Source organism: Tachyglossus aculeatus, unplaced genomic scaffold (assembly GCF_015852505.1).
Source record: "Tachyglossus aculeatus isolate mTacAcu1 unplaced genomic scaffold, mTacAcu1.pri scaffold_78_arrow_ctg1, whole genome shotgun sequence".
Classification (NCBI taxonomy): Eukaryota; Metazoa; Chordata; class Mammalia; order Monotremata; family Tachyglossidae; genus Tachyglossus; species Tachyglossus aculeatus.
In genome coordinates, this window is record NW_024045093.1 from 1,943,648 (window position 1) to 1,957,138 (window position 13,491).

General features: G+C 47.2%; 1 protein-coding gene and 1 pseudogene across 1 annotated transcript in view; both read right to left on the minus strand.

Moving 5' to 3' along the window:
* The window catches only part of LOC119924050 (putative olfactory receptor 14L1), a 36,708-nt gene extending 32,249 nt beyond the window's left edge, over positions 1–4,459 (minus strand). Inside the window, exons 1-2 of the mRNA XM_038743133.1 lie at positions 4,415–4,459; positions 3,853–3,898 (exon numbers count right to left, since the gene is read on the minus strand). Coding sequence (XP_038599061.1) covers positions 3,853–3,898; positions 4,415–4,459 — 91 coding nt within the window. The remainder of the gene's footprint in view (positions 1–3,852; positions 3,899–4,414) is intronic.
* A 2,591-nt stretch (positions 4,460–7,050) lies between these two features.
* LOC119924061 lies at positions 7,051–7,941 on the minus strand (annotated as a pseudogene).
* Positions 7,942–13,491: the final 5,550 nt, after the last annotated feature.

The following is a 13,491-nucleotide window of genomic DNA, read 5'->3' on the forward strand; positions in this document are numbered from 1 at the left end:
CCCCTCGACCCACCATCCCATTCATCCCTGGTCATTCTCATCGGGGTAGCATGCTGCTGGTGGTCGCTAACCTCTGCAGGGCTGGGCTGGTCCTCTCTTTTGCTTCAGATTCATGGGTTTGGTCAGCGAGGAAGGAACAGCGAGGAGCCCTCGTTCCCGCTCTGCTCTCCCTCAGACCTTGAGAAGCTCTCCAGATAGCCCCCATCCCAGTAGATAAAGGAGGAGCTGCTCTGAGGGGGATCCCTGAAGCATGGCTCGGGGCCCTGTCAAGGGACCTCGTGGCCTGGACAAGCCAAGCACCCTCTGGTCACGTGGTTCCTGAGGCTCTTGGGACAAGGGCCTGGTCCCAGAAGCATCAGCAATGGTGCTGCCCCTCGGCGTTCCCGTGGAAACAGAGGCATCTGCATCCCAGCATCCCAACAGTTCCTGTTTTCAACGACAGTCTTTAGCAACTGTGAATGGTTTCACCTTTGTATGATTCACAACATAAGACACTCAATCTGTCAGACAATCGACCAGCTGTAACTTTTTCTTATGGCCTTTGTGAAGCGCTTACTATATATCAGTCACTATACTAAGTGCTAGTGTAGATACAAGCTAATTAGATTGGACAGAGTCCATGTCCCCCGTGGGGCTCACATCTCAGTCCCTCTTTTACAGTTGAGGGAACTGAGGCACGGATAAGTTAAATGACCCTTCCCAAGGTCGTATAGCAGACACGTGGTGGTACCGGGATCAGAAGCCATGTCCAACTGAATCCCAGGCCCGTGATCTACGCTCTAGGCAATGCTGCTTTTTCTGACTTGTCCTGATTGCAAATCCGTTGAAGCTCTGTTCATACTGACTATGTAAACTGTCCTCTTGAAACAAGCATTTGTCCACTTTTCCATTTTCCCTTCTCTCTTTCCTCCTATACGTATTTTTTTCTGTGCCTATCTCCCCCAGTAGGTTATAATCTCCTGGAAAGCAGGAACAGTGCAATTATATCTCTTTTCAACTCTCGTGAGAGATTACTGCAGTGCTTTGCACACAGAATGTGGTCAATAAATACGATTGATAATAATAAGAGTAATTATTATGGTCTTTGTTAAGCGCTTACTATGTGTCAAGCACTCTTCTAAGTGCTGTCCAAGAATGAACTCCTTGTCTTCCCTCCCAAACCCTGTCCTCTCCCTGACTTTCCCATCTCTGTTGACGGCACTACCATCCTTCCCGTCTCACAAGCCCGCAACCTTGGTATAATCCTCGACTCCGCTCTCTCGTTCACCCCTCACATCCAAGACGTCACCAAAACCTGCCGGTCTCAGCTTCGCAACATTGCCAAGATCCGCCCTTTCCTCTCCATCCACACCGCTACCCTTCTCGTTCAAGCTCTCATCCTATCCCGTCTGGACTACTGCATCAGCCTTCTGATCTCCCATCCTCTTGCCTCTCCCCACTTCAATCCGTACTTCATGCTGCTGCCCGGATTGTCTTTGTCCAGAAACGCTCTGGGCATGTTACTCCCCTCCTCAAAAATCTCCAGTGGCTACCAATCAATCTGCGCATCAGGCAGAAACTCCTCACCCTGGGCTTCAAGGCTCTCCATCACCTCGCCCCCTCCTACCTCACCTCCCTTCTCTCCTTCTACAGCCCACCCCGCAACCTCCGCTCCTGTGCCGCTAATCTCCTCACCGTACCTCGTTCTCGCCTGTCCCGCCAACGACCCCCGGCCCACGTCATCCCCCTGGTCTGGAATGCCCTCCCTCTGCCCATCCTCCAAGATAGCTCTCTTCCTCCCTTCAAGGCCCTACTGAGAGCTCACCTCCTCCAGGAGGCCTTCCCAGACAGAGCCCCTTCCTTCCTCTCCCCCTCGTCCCCCTCTCCATCCCCCCATCTTACCTCCTTCCCTTCCCCACAGCACCTGTTTATATGTATATATGTTTGTACATGTTTGTTACTCTATTTATTTATTTATTTTACTTGTACATATCTATTCAATTTATTTTATTTTGTTAGTATGTTTGGTTTTGTCCTCTGTCTCCCCCTTTTAGACTGTGAGCCCACTGTGGGGTAGGGACTGTCTCTATATGTTGCCAACTTGTACTTCCCAAACGCTTAGTACAGTGCTCTGCACACAGTGAGTGCTCAATAAATACGATTGATGATGATGATGATGATGATGATGATGATGATGATACAAGGTAAACAAGTTGGATTCAGTCCCTGTCCCACAAGGAGTTCACAGTCTCAATCGCCATTTTACAGATGAGGTAACTGAGTCACAGAGAAGCAAAGTGACTCGCCCAAGGTCACATGGTAGACAAGTAGTGGAACCGGGATTAGAACCCGCGATTTATGACTCCCAAGTCTGTGATCTGGATGGATGGATGGAGTGATAGATGAATGGTCGAAAGGATAGATGGATGGAAGGAAGAAAGATGGACTGATGAGAAAGAATGTTTTTGACAAGACAGATGGTACTGCACTCATCTTTTCTTCCCTTTTCCCATACGTCTTCCCATTTTCCAACGTTCATTTCCACCCCCGGAGTCATGCTACTGAGCATATCATTACTTTTTTCATAGTTATTACTAATAATGATATCATTATCATATTTATTAAAAGGTTGTATGCCTAAATTGTTCTACCTGCTGGACTAGAAACATAAGAATCAGTTCAGACACAATTCCTGTCCCACAGCGGCTCACAGTGTAAGAGAAATAGAGATCCTAGGGATAATAATAATAATAACGTTGGTATTTGTTAAGCACTTAGGGATGTTAAGTCACTGCCCCTAGGTCTCAAAGCAAGCCAGTAGCGGAGCTGGCATCAGAACTCAAGTCTCAATCAATCAATCAATCATATTTATTGCGCACTTACTCTGGGCCCAGCACAGTATTAAGCACTTGGAAAAGTTCAATATAACAGAGTTGGTAGAGACGTTCCCTGCCCAGAATAAGCTTACAGTCTAGAGCAATTCCCATTCCTTTAGGCCATGATAAAATTAAAAAAAAATAAAGTTATGGTATTTGTTAAGCACTTGCTATGTGCCAAGCACTATTGTAAACACTGGGGTAGATAGAAGGTAATTGGGTTTCCCACGTGGGGTTCACAGTCTTAACCCCCATTTTACAGATGAGGTAACTGAGACACGGAGAGGTTAAGTGCCTCACCCAAGGTCACACACAAGATAAGTGGCAGATCAGGAATTAGAACCACCCCAGAACAGGATTTACTGTACTAGGCACTTGGGAGAGTTCACTGGAACAGAGTTGTTAAACATATTTCCTGCCCAAAGTGAGCTTACAGTCTACAGGGACTCCCCTTCCTTTAGGCCATGATGCCTCCCCCCAAATGGATTGTCAATCATACTTCAATCTTAGCCACCTCCCTCCCAGACTTTGACAATACATCTGAGTCCAGTGTTTTCTGTGAACTCAGTAGGACAGCTAAGTAAATGGCTAGGTCCAAGGGCAATTCCTTGGTTAAGTGGTGGTGTGAGATTATTTGCACAAGGAAGGAAACATTTTGCCCCAGAGCTGAGGCTGGGTGAGTGACCCTTTTAGGATCCTGTCCAGGGTGGCCTTCATGTCCCTGTTCATCAGGCTGTAGTTGAGGGGGTTCAGGAAGGGGGGAAATACCGTATAGAACATGGGCACCAGCAGGTCCAGTATTGAGGAAGAATCTGAGGGTGGCTTCAAGTAAGCACAGGAACAAGTCATGACAAAGAGAGTGACGATGCCGAGGTGAAGCAGGCAGGTGGAGAAGGCTTTGGCCCAGCCCTCGGTGGCCGGCATCCTCAGCAGGGCACAGAAGATGTGCACGTAGGAGACGATGACGAGAATGAAGCAAATGATGCCTAACACTAACGCGGCGGTGACACATCGATGGTGACATGGTCCTTGGAGCAGGTGAACTTCAGCAGGGAGGGGACGTCACAGAAAAACTGCTGGACGATGTTGGACCCTCAGAAGGACAGAGAGCAGTTCGAAGCTGAAAACAAGACTCCCACTGAGCCACAAGGTGACTGCCATCTTCCCACAGGCCACTCTGTTCATGACGACCTCGTAGTGCAGAGGGAGGCAGATGTTGGCATAGTGGTCATAGGAGTAAGGACAAAATATTCTGCAGCTGCAATGAAAACTACCAAGAAGACTTATGTGAGACAGCCCAGGAAGGAGTTGGATCTACGGTCGGTCAGGGAGTTGTGGATGGATTTGGGGACCGTAATGGAGATTTAGCAGATGTCGATGAGGGACAGGATTCTGAGGAAGAAGTACATGAGGGTGTGAAGGCGCCGGTCGCAGGCGGTGATGGCAACGATGAGGAGATTCCCCGTGAGAGCCACCAGGTAGACCAGGAGGAACAGCGCGGTGTGGACCAGCTGCAGCTTCCGGATCTCCGAGAATCACAGCAGGAGGAATTCCCTCACCTTGGAGACGTTTAGCATGTCTTTCAAGATGTCCTTGGGTATCATGATAGGACCTAATTTCAGACAGAGATTAAAAACATTCAGGAAGAAACTCACACGGCAAGATAATGCCCTTGTCCGGGGATGAACCTCAATCAATCCATTAATCAATCAATGGTATTTATTGAGTGCGTACTCTGTGCAGAGCACTGTACTCAGAACTTGGGAGAGTCCACTAAAACAGAGTTGGTAGTTACGTTCCCTGCCCACAACCCACTTGCAGTCTGCAGTCTAGAAAGGGAACCTCACCTGGCCAATTCCTCCTGCCTCCTGTCTTGATTCACGACAAAACTGAAAACTTTCCACGTTGATGATGTCTATTTTATTCTGAAACATCAGCAGAGATTGGAGCAGCAGTGTGGCTCGTTGGAAAGAGCCCGGGCTTTAGAGTCAGAGGTCATAGGTTCGAATTCGGTCTCCTCCAACTGTCAGCTGTGTGACTTAGGGCGAGTCACTTAACTTCTCTGGGCCTCAGTTACCTCATCTGCAAAATGGGGATTAAAACTATGAGCACCCCCGTGGGACACCCTGATCACCTTGTAACCTCCCCAGCGCTTAGAGCAGTGCTTTGCACATAGTAAGCGCTTAACAAATACCATTATTATTATTATTATTATTATTATTATTATTATTACCATTATTATTATTATTATTGTGTCCAGTGTTCTGCACACAGTAAGTGCTCAATAAGTTCCACTGATTCATTTGGGCTTATAAAAATCTAGAACGCAGGGGTTGTGTAATCACAAAACTAAGTGTTCAAGGAAGGCTGGTGCGGTCTAATTCACTTTCTCAGAAACTACAAACACAAGCCAATTCTTCCTGCAACACAGCACATTGGGTCCAAACGGGCTCCTAGTGTAGAATGGAATTTTGCAAATTCTCAGACAGCTTCCTAGCCAAGACATGATCCAGCAAAAGCAAAGACAATGTCAAAATTGAGTCTATCAACAAGCTCTCACTCTCAGGATTTTTTTATGGTATTTGTTAAAGGCTTACTATGTGCCAGACACTGTACTAAGCACTACGGGACAACAAGCAAATCGGATTGGACGCAGTCCCTGTCCCACACGGGGTTTAAAGTCTTAATCTCCATTTCATGGATGAGGTAATTGAGGCACAAAGAAGAGAAGTGACTTGCCCAATGTCACACACCAGATAAGTGGCAGAATTGGGATTAGAACTCAGGTCTTTTTGACTCCCGGGCCCATGCTCTTTCCACTAAGCAGCACTGCTTTAAATTTAGCGAAATTGTGAGTCTGACCTAGGTCATCCCAGTTCCCTATTGAAATTTCTCTCACCTTTCCCCTGCTCCACTATGGAGTCACCGGGCCTGTCCTGGGCTGGGGAGCACCGACCTCTGCTGAGAGAGAGGCTCACTCTATCTCCCCGGTCCTATGAGCAGGTGGCGGTGACAGGAAGGTCTGGGCAAGGGGTGAGAGCTGTCAGGATCCTCCCTTCCCCTCTCGGTTCTCCGAGTGCCTGCGCTGTCCCCTCAGACGATGGCCGGGTTATTTCCTGGGGGATTCCCCATGGGAGGGAAGGCCTGGGGCTCCGCTGAAACAGCTGACTGTCCGGGAATCTCGGAAGGCCGGGACCGTGGCTCCCTGTGGTCCTGGCCCCCACAACCTAATTGACTGCCCAGTCCCATGTGGTTCCCATTATGGGACTCCTTCCTATGGCAACGTCAACGGGCTAATCTCATTCCCTTTCTGTGATTCATTCATTCATTCAATCGCATGTACTGAGCGTTTACTGTGTGCAGATCACTGGACTAAGTGTTTGGAAAGTACAATTTGGCAACAGACGGAGACAATCCCTACCCAGTAACGGGCTCACAGTCTTGAAGGGGGAGACAGACAACAAAACTAAACAAGTAGACAGGCGTCAATACCATAAAAATAGATAAATAGGATTATAGATATATACACATCATTAATAAAATAAATAATTTAATAATAGCGTTCTGGTTAAGCTCTGAGGTTTGGAGCTTCATCCCATGCCAGGGTTTGGGACTACCTGAAATCAGCAGCAATCCAATTTAGACATTCCCTTCTAGACTATAAACTCATTATGAGCAGGGAATGTGGCTACCAACCCTGTTATATGCTTATATCATACTTTCCCAAGTGCTTAGTACCGAGGTCTTCACATAGTAAGTGCTCAATAAATAGGATCGATCCCCATCCTTAATAATAATAATAACAATAATAATAATTGTCATATTTGATAGCATTTACTATGTGCCAGGCATTGTACTAAGCGCTGGAGTGGATACAACCAAATTGGGTCAGACAAGCTCCTGTCCCACATGAGGCTCATAGTCTTAATCCCCATTTCGAAGATGAGGTAAATGAGACACAGAGAAGTGAAGTGACTTGCCCAAGGTTACACAGCAGGCAGGTTGTGGATCTGGGATTAGAACCCAGGTCCTCACGTACTCTGTCCACTAGGCAACACTGTTTCTCTTGGCTTGCTGCTGCTGGGATCAAGATACCTGTTGTCTTTACACGAGTGGGACTTAATTGGAGTGGATAATAGGCAGCTTCGCTTGGAATCTATGGAAAATCTATGTTGGAACCAGTTGATTCCTTTTTTCAGATTGCATTTATCCTCCAATCGCTCTGAATAATAAGAAACGGGCAGACGACCAGAAAGGTGAACCCTAACAACATTTGGAAGCTCACCAGCAGAGGAGATTTTTCTTTCATGTTGAGTATAACACTCAGCATGATGGAGTGCTGCCCGAAGAAGAGGACACAGAGGGCAACTAGGGCCACCATATTCTTGGTCGCCCTGACCTCGGGCACCGCCCCGGTGGAGCATCCAGGGCCATGGAGGTGCCGGACCCGCTGGTGGTGTCTGTACAGAATGAACATCAAGTAGCCACTGGCCGCGCTCATGAGCCCCACGAAGAACAAGTCGGGGAGGGAGAACATGCTGGTGATGAGTAAGGTGGTTTCTGCACTGACGCTGACCTTTATGCAATATTTGAGGTCCAACATGAGTTTAACACTGTTCCTGTTCCTGGGGCCTGACATGCGCATTGATATACTTAAATCTACGAGCAGACTGAGGCCTTAGAACAGGAGGCAGGAGAGGACTACACCTCTTGGTAACCTGGCTTTGATCTGGACCAATAGTGGGGTTCCGGGGCTGATGGTGATGGCCTGGCAGACGCTTAGGAGGCAGGTGATGCAGATGGACAGCTCCCGGCCTACTAGAGAACCGTACATGAGGAATTTGCATCTGATGTCACTCAGGAAATGTCTCCATCCCCATGCTGATAGGGTCTCCGGGATTCCGAAGGTGAGAAGAATCAAGATGTTGGCCAAAGTCAAGTGGCTGAAAATCAGATCCAAGGAGCTGAACTTGGGGCTGATGACCAACGTGTGGATATAAAACACCAGGAGGAGTATATTCACCAAGGTCCCAAAGGTGATCTGAAACAGCATCACAGTACCGAAGGACATGGAAATGCCATTCATTCTCTTTCATTTTTCTTCAAAACCGGAAGAGGCCTCCTGCAAAGAAATCTGGGATGAAGGAGAGAGGAAGGTGAGACAGGAACTCCACAGCTGAATCTCTTCTGTAAGTTACTTATTTATCTTAATATCTGTCTTCCCCTCTAGTCTGTGAGGCGGTTGTGGGCAGGGAGCGTGTCTATCAGTTCTATTGTTGTGTACTCTCCCAAGTGCTTAGTAGAGTGCTCTGGTCACAGTAAGCGCTCAATAAATACAATGGATGGATTGATTGATTGACTGTGGTGTGATCTCGCTGTGCTCTGCCCCTTGGAAGATATGGAGTATGAAAATGATTATGGCCACTGACATTGGATCTGCCACAACTCCCTGAATGTGTTTAATCCCTCCAGCTAATGTCTGGACCTTCACTTGATGACTGTGATATTTTTTAAGCACTTACCGTAAGCCAAGCACTGCTCTAAGCACTGGCGTAGATCCATATTAATCAGATGGGGCACGGTCCCTGTCCCACATGGGGCTCAAAGTCTAAGTAGGAAGGAAGATTGGCATTCAATCCCCATTTTGCTGTTGAGGAAATTGAGGCACAAAGAAGTTAGGTGACCTGTCCAAGTTCACAGAGCAACCTGGCCTAGTGGAAAGAGCATGGAAATAGGAGTCAGAGGACTTGGGCTCTAATCCCGGCTGCTGTGTGAACTTGGGCAAGCCACTTCACTTTTCTGTGCCTCAGTTCCCTCATCTGTAAAATGGGAAGTAAGACTGTGAGCCCCAAGTGGGACATGAACTGTGTCCAACCTGATTATCTTGTATCTAGCCCATCGTTTAGAACAGTGCCTGGTGGGTAAAAAGTACCATAAAAAACCAACCCTACAAATTCCTTTAAAAAAAGTAGGGGTAAGGGGAACTGGGCTAGCACCTCTTTAGATGTCTTACAGATAACTCCCAAGACTTCCCATCCAGCCCTGAGTTCTCATCCAACCTGCAGTTCCCCAACTCCTCTTATTTCCAGGCAATCCCCACTTTGCTGTCCCACCAAAACCTCACATTAAAAACATCTAAAATCAAACTCCTGACCTTCCCTCTTAAACCTTCTCTTCTGCCATTGCTTTCCATTTCTGGAGATGACAAATCATCACTCTCCCCCAGCGTTCAAAGCCTTATTAAAGGCACATCTCCTCTGAGAGGCCTTCCATGACTAAACCCTCATTTCCTCTTCTGCCACTCCCTTCTGCCTCTCCCTGACTTGTTCCCATAATTCATCCCCTCTCCCTGTCCCACAGGAATTATGTCCAGATCTGCCATTTATTTGTTTATTTCCTCCTCCCCTAGACTGTAAGCTTGTTGTGGGTAGGGAATGTGTCTGCTTTGTTGTTGTATCATTCTCTCCCAAGCACTTCGTACAGTGCCCTGCACAGGTAAGCGCTCAATAAATATGATTGATTGATAAATTGATGACACCATCACCCTCCCTGTTCCACCAACCTTCCACATCGTTGTCGACCTTGAATCCTTACCATCGGCTCTCACTTTACTAAATCCTGGTGGTTCTTTCTGCCCATTTCTCAGATTCCAACCCACACCTCTCTACGTAAGCCATTTGTGCTCCAGCAATTGTATTTAGCATCTCCAAATAATAATAATAATAAGTTGATAATTATGGTCTCTCCATCCAAACTGCTACTATACTGATCCAAACACTTATCCTATCCCACCTTGACTACTGCATCAGGCTCGTTGCCGACACCCCCTCCCCAGCCTCCTGTCTTTCCTCATTGCCGTCAGTACTTCACTCTTCTGCCCGGATCATTTTTCTACACAAACGATCAGAACATGTTTCCCCACTTCTCAAAATACTCCAGTGGTTGCCCATCTATCTCCACATCACACAGAAACTTCTTGCCATTGGCTTTAAAGCACTCAACCACCTTGCCCCATCCTACCTTACCTCACTGATTTCCTACTACAGCCCAGCCTGCACACTTCACTCCTCTAATGCCATCCTACTTACTGTACCTCCATCTCATCTATCTCACCACCAACCCCTCACCTACATCCTGTCTCTTGCCTGGAACTCCCTCTCCTTTCATATCCAACACACCACCACTCTCCCATATTCAAAGCCTTATTAAAATCACACTTCCTCCAAGAGGCCTTCCCTGATTGGCCTTCCTGACTAAATCCTCATTTCCCCTACTCCCTCACCATATTGTCACCCTCCACATGGATCTGAATCCTCTGAACATTTAATATTCACCCCAACATCACTCCTAAGCACTCATGAACATATCTGTAATTTGTTTTAATGTCGGTCTCTCCCTGTAGAATGTAAGCTCTTTGTGGGCAGAGAGGGTGCCTACCAACTCTGTTCCACTGTACTCTCCCAAGCACTTAGTACAGTGTTCTGCACACAGTAAACACTCAATAAATACGACTGTGATTGAATAGGTAGAGAGGCAGCATGGCGTAGTGGATAGGGCCTGGGCCTGGGAGTCAGAAGGATGTGGGTTCCAATCCTGGCTCTGCCACTTGTCTGCTGTGAGACCTTGAGCAAATCGCTTATCTTCTCTGGGCCTCAGTTCCCTCATCTGGAAAATGGAGATTAAGACAGTGAGCCCTATGTGGAACAGGGATGATAACCAATGCAATTATCTAGTATCTACCCCAACGCTTAGAAAAGTGCACAACACATATAAGCGCTTAACAAATACAATTATCATTATTACTAAACCCCTCCAGCTCTCTCACCCTCGCTCATTCTTTCTGTTACTTGTCTTTGTTACTCTGCTCCTCATTGTCTTGACCCACAACATTGTCACCCGGGCTGAAGTGGAGATCAGAAACGGGGGCACAGGATAATGTGGGCTGGAGTCGGTGGGGGGCACCACTCTGTGTACCAATCCTCCCAGCTAATCACCACCTTCCTGACATCTGGAAGACTTTCAAAAGTCACTCTGCCGCTCATGTGCTGAGCCACCTAAGTCTAGTCACTTCACCTCCCTGTGCCTCCAGTTCCTTCATTTGCAAAATGGGGTTTCAATACTTGTTCTCCCTCCTACTTAGACTGAGAGCCCCATGTGGGACCACAGCGCTTGGTACAGTGCTTGGCACATAGCACGTGCTTAACAAATACCACAATCAGTATTATCTGGAGAGCAACATTTTTCCTTTCAGATATCAAGATTAAAGTGGACTGTTTTCCAAAACTTCTGAGGGGGTCCCTTCTTCTAAGATACTTGGAGTCCGGGGAGAAGGGTGAGGCTGACCATCCCTGATCCCCATCACAATTGGAAGTTGCTATATTAGACTCTCCCAGGCATTTAGTACAGTGCCCTGCACACAGTGAGCACTCAGTAAATATGATCGAAGCTACAGAAAGCATCGAGAAGCCACTGACAGAAAGATAGCTTTACCCTACTCATCCATCTCATGCTGGCTTGAAGGTCCGATGGTGGGCAGAAGCTGACAGATCGAAGCTGAGGCAGCCATTTTTCACTGCCGTCGGGTACTGATTAGTGACTGTGTGTGTGTGTGTGTGTGTGTGTGTGTGTGTGTGTGTGTGTGTGTGTGTGTGGTGTATGGTGTGTATGAACATAATTAATTCACCCTGTCAGTTTTACCCACTCTCTCTTCCCTGAGGACACCTCAGTATGGGACGAAATGAACCCAGAATCCTCCCTGCTATTATGGACTCGTCGTCAACCCATCAGAGATAATAACTGTGTTATTTATTAACCACCTACTATGTGCCAGGCACTGTACTAAGCACTGGGGTAGATACACTCTAAGTAGATTGGACATAGTCCACGTCCCACATGGGGCTCACAGTCTTAATCCCCATTCTACAGATGAAGTAACAGAGGCACAGAGAGGGGAAATTAATTGCTTGAGGTCACACAGCAGACATGTGGTGGAGCCAGGATTAGAACCAAGGTCCTTCTGGCTCCCAGGCCCGCGTTCTATCCACTAGGTCACGGTAAGAGCATGGGCCTGGGAGTCGGAGGACATGAGTTCTAATCCCTGCACTGACACTTGTCTGCTGTGTGACCTTGGGCAAGTCAATCAACTTCTCTGGGCCTCAGTTACCTCATTTGTAAAATGGGAATGAAGACTGTGAGCCTCACGTGGGACAACCTGATTACCTTGTATCTACCCCAGTACTTAGATCACTGCTTGGCACATAGTAAGCACTTAACAAATACCACAATAATAGTAATAATAACAATTATTAGTATTATTAAAAGATGTCTTTGGCCAGACATGGCAACATCAGAAGAGCAGCCTGCAAGTTTCAGAAATGTCACAGGCCTTACTAAGTGTAGTATTTGTTAAGCTCTTACTAGGCGTCAGGCACTGTACTAAGCCCTGAGACAGAAACAAGCTGGTTGGACACAGTTCACATCCCACATGGGGATCAAGGTCTAAATCCCCATTTTACAGATGAGGTAAATACAGGCCCAGAGAAGTAAAACGACTTGACTAATCTCACACAGCAGACAGGTGACAGAGCCAGGATTAAAATCCAGGTCTTTCTGAGTAGCAGGTGTGGGCTCCAACTACTAGGGGACGCTGCTCCCTCCCTATTGGGGAGGACCCGTGTCCTGAAACAGTCAGGTATCCCAGTTGACCCGGGGCCGGAGATCTGCAGAGCCTTAATGAGGCTCCCTGGGGCACACTTATGACTGGCCCTACTTGTGGGACCCTCTCAAGGGCCCCCCACCCTCGGGGCTGTTCAGTGGACAAGACCAGTCTAGTCAGAGAACAGTACTGACCCTGGAGGAGAGTCTGCCGTGGTTAAAATCTGAGATACTTTTCAGTCCTCAACCTCAGCGAGCCAGCATTGATGGACCTAAGGCCAACTGATCAGCGAGGAAAAGGAGAAAGCAGCGGAGACCAGAACACTCCAAACTACAGAAGGTAAACTAGGTTAACCATCGTCGACGGTATTTGCTGATCACCTAGTGTGTGCAGAGTACTGTACTAAGCAGTTGGGAGAGTATTATGGAACAGAGTTGGTAGACACATTCTGTTTCCACAACAAGCTTACAATCTAGAGGGTGAGACGTTGATGCATTGGTTATGGTTATGTATGGTATTGGGTGGTTATTCAAGCAGCCTGGCCCAGTGGAAAGAGCCCAGGCCTGGAACTTGGGACATTTGGATTCTAATCCCCCCTCCACCACTTATCTGCTGTGGGACCTTGGGCAAGTCGTGACACTTCATTTCTCTGTGACTCGGTTCCCTCTTCTGTAAAAGTGGATTGTGGTTGTTATGAAGGAATGTTGGAGTCAAAAAGGGGTTACTTGTTAGAAGAGGTGAGATTTTAGGGAGACTGAAGTCTGGTGGATTTTTGAGGGACGGGACATTAAAATTAATGACTCCGTGAAGCTGGGGATACAGGAGAAAGGATTAAAAGGGAAGCATAATTAGGCAGTTAGTTTGCATGGAACAAAAAGAGAGAAGAGAAATGATATGTAATAATAATTATGGTATTTTATTAAGTGGTTACTGTGTACCAAGCAATATAGTAGATATAGGATGGTAAGGTCAGACAGACTC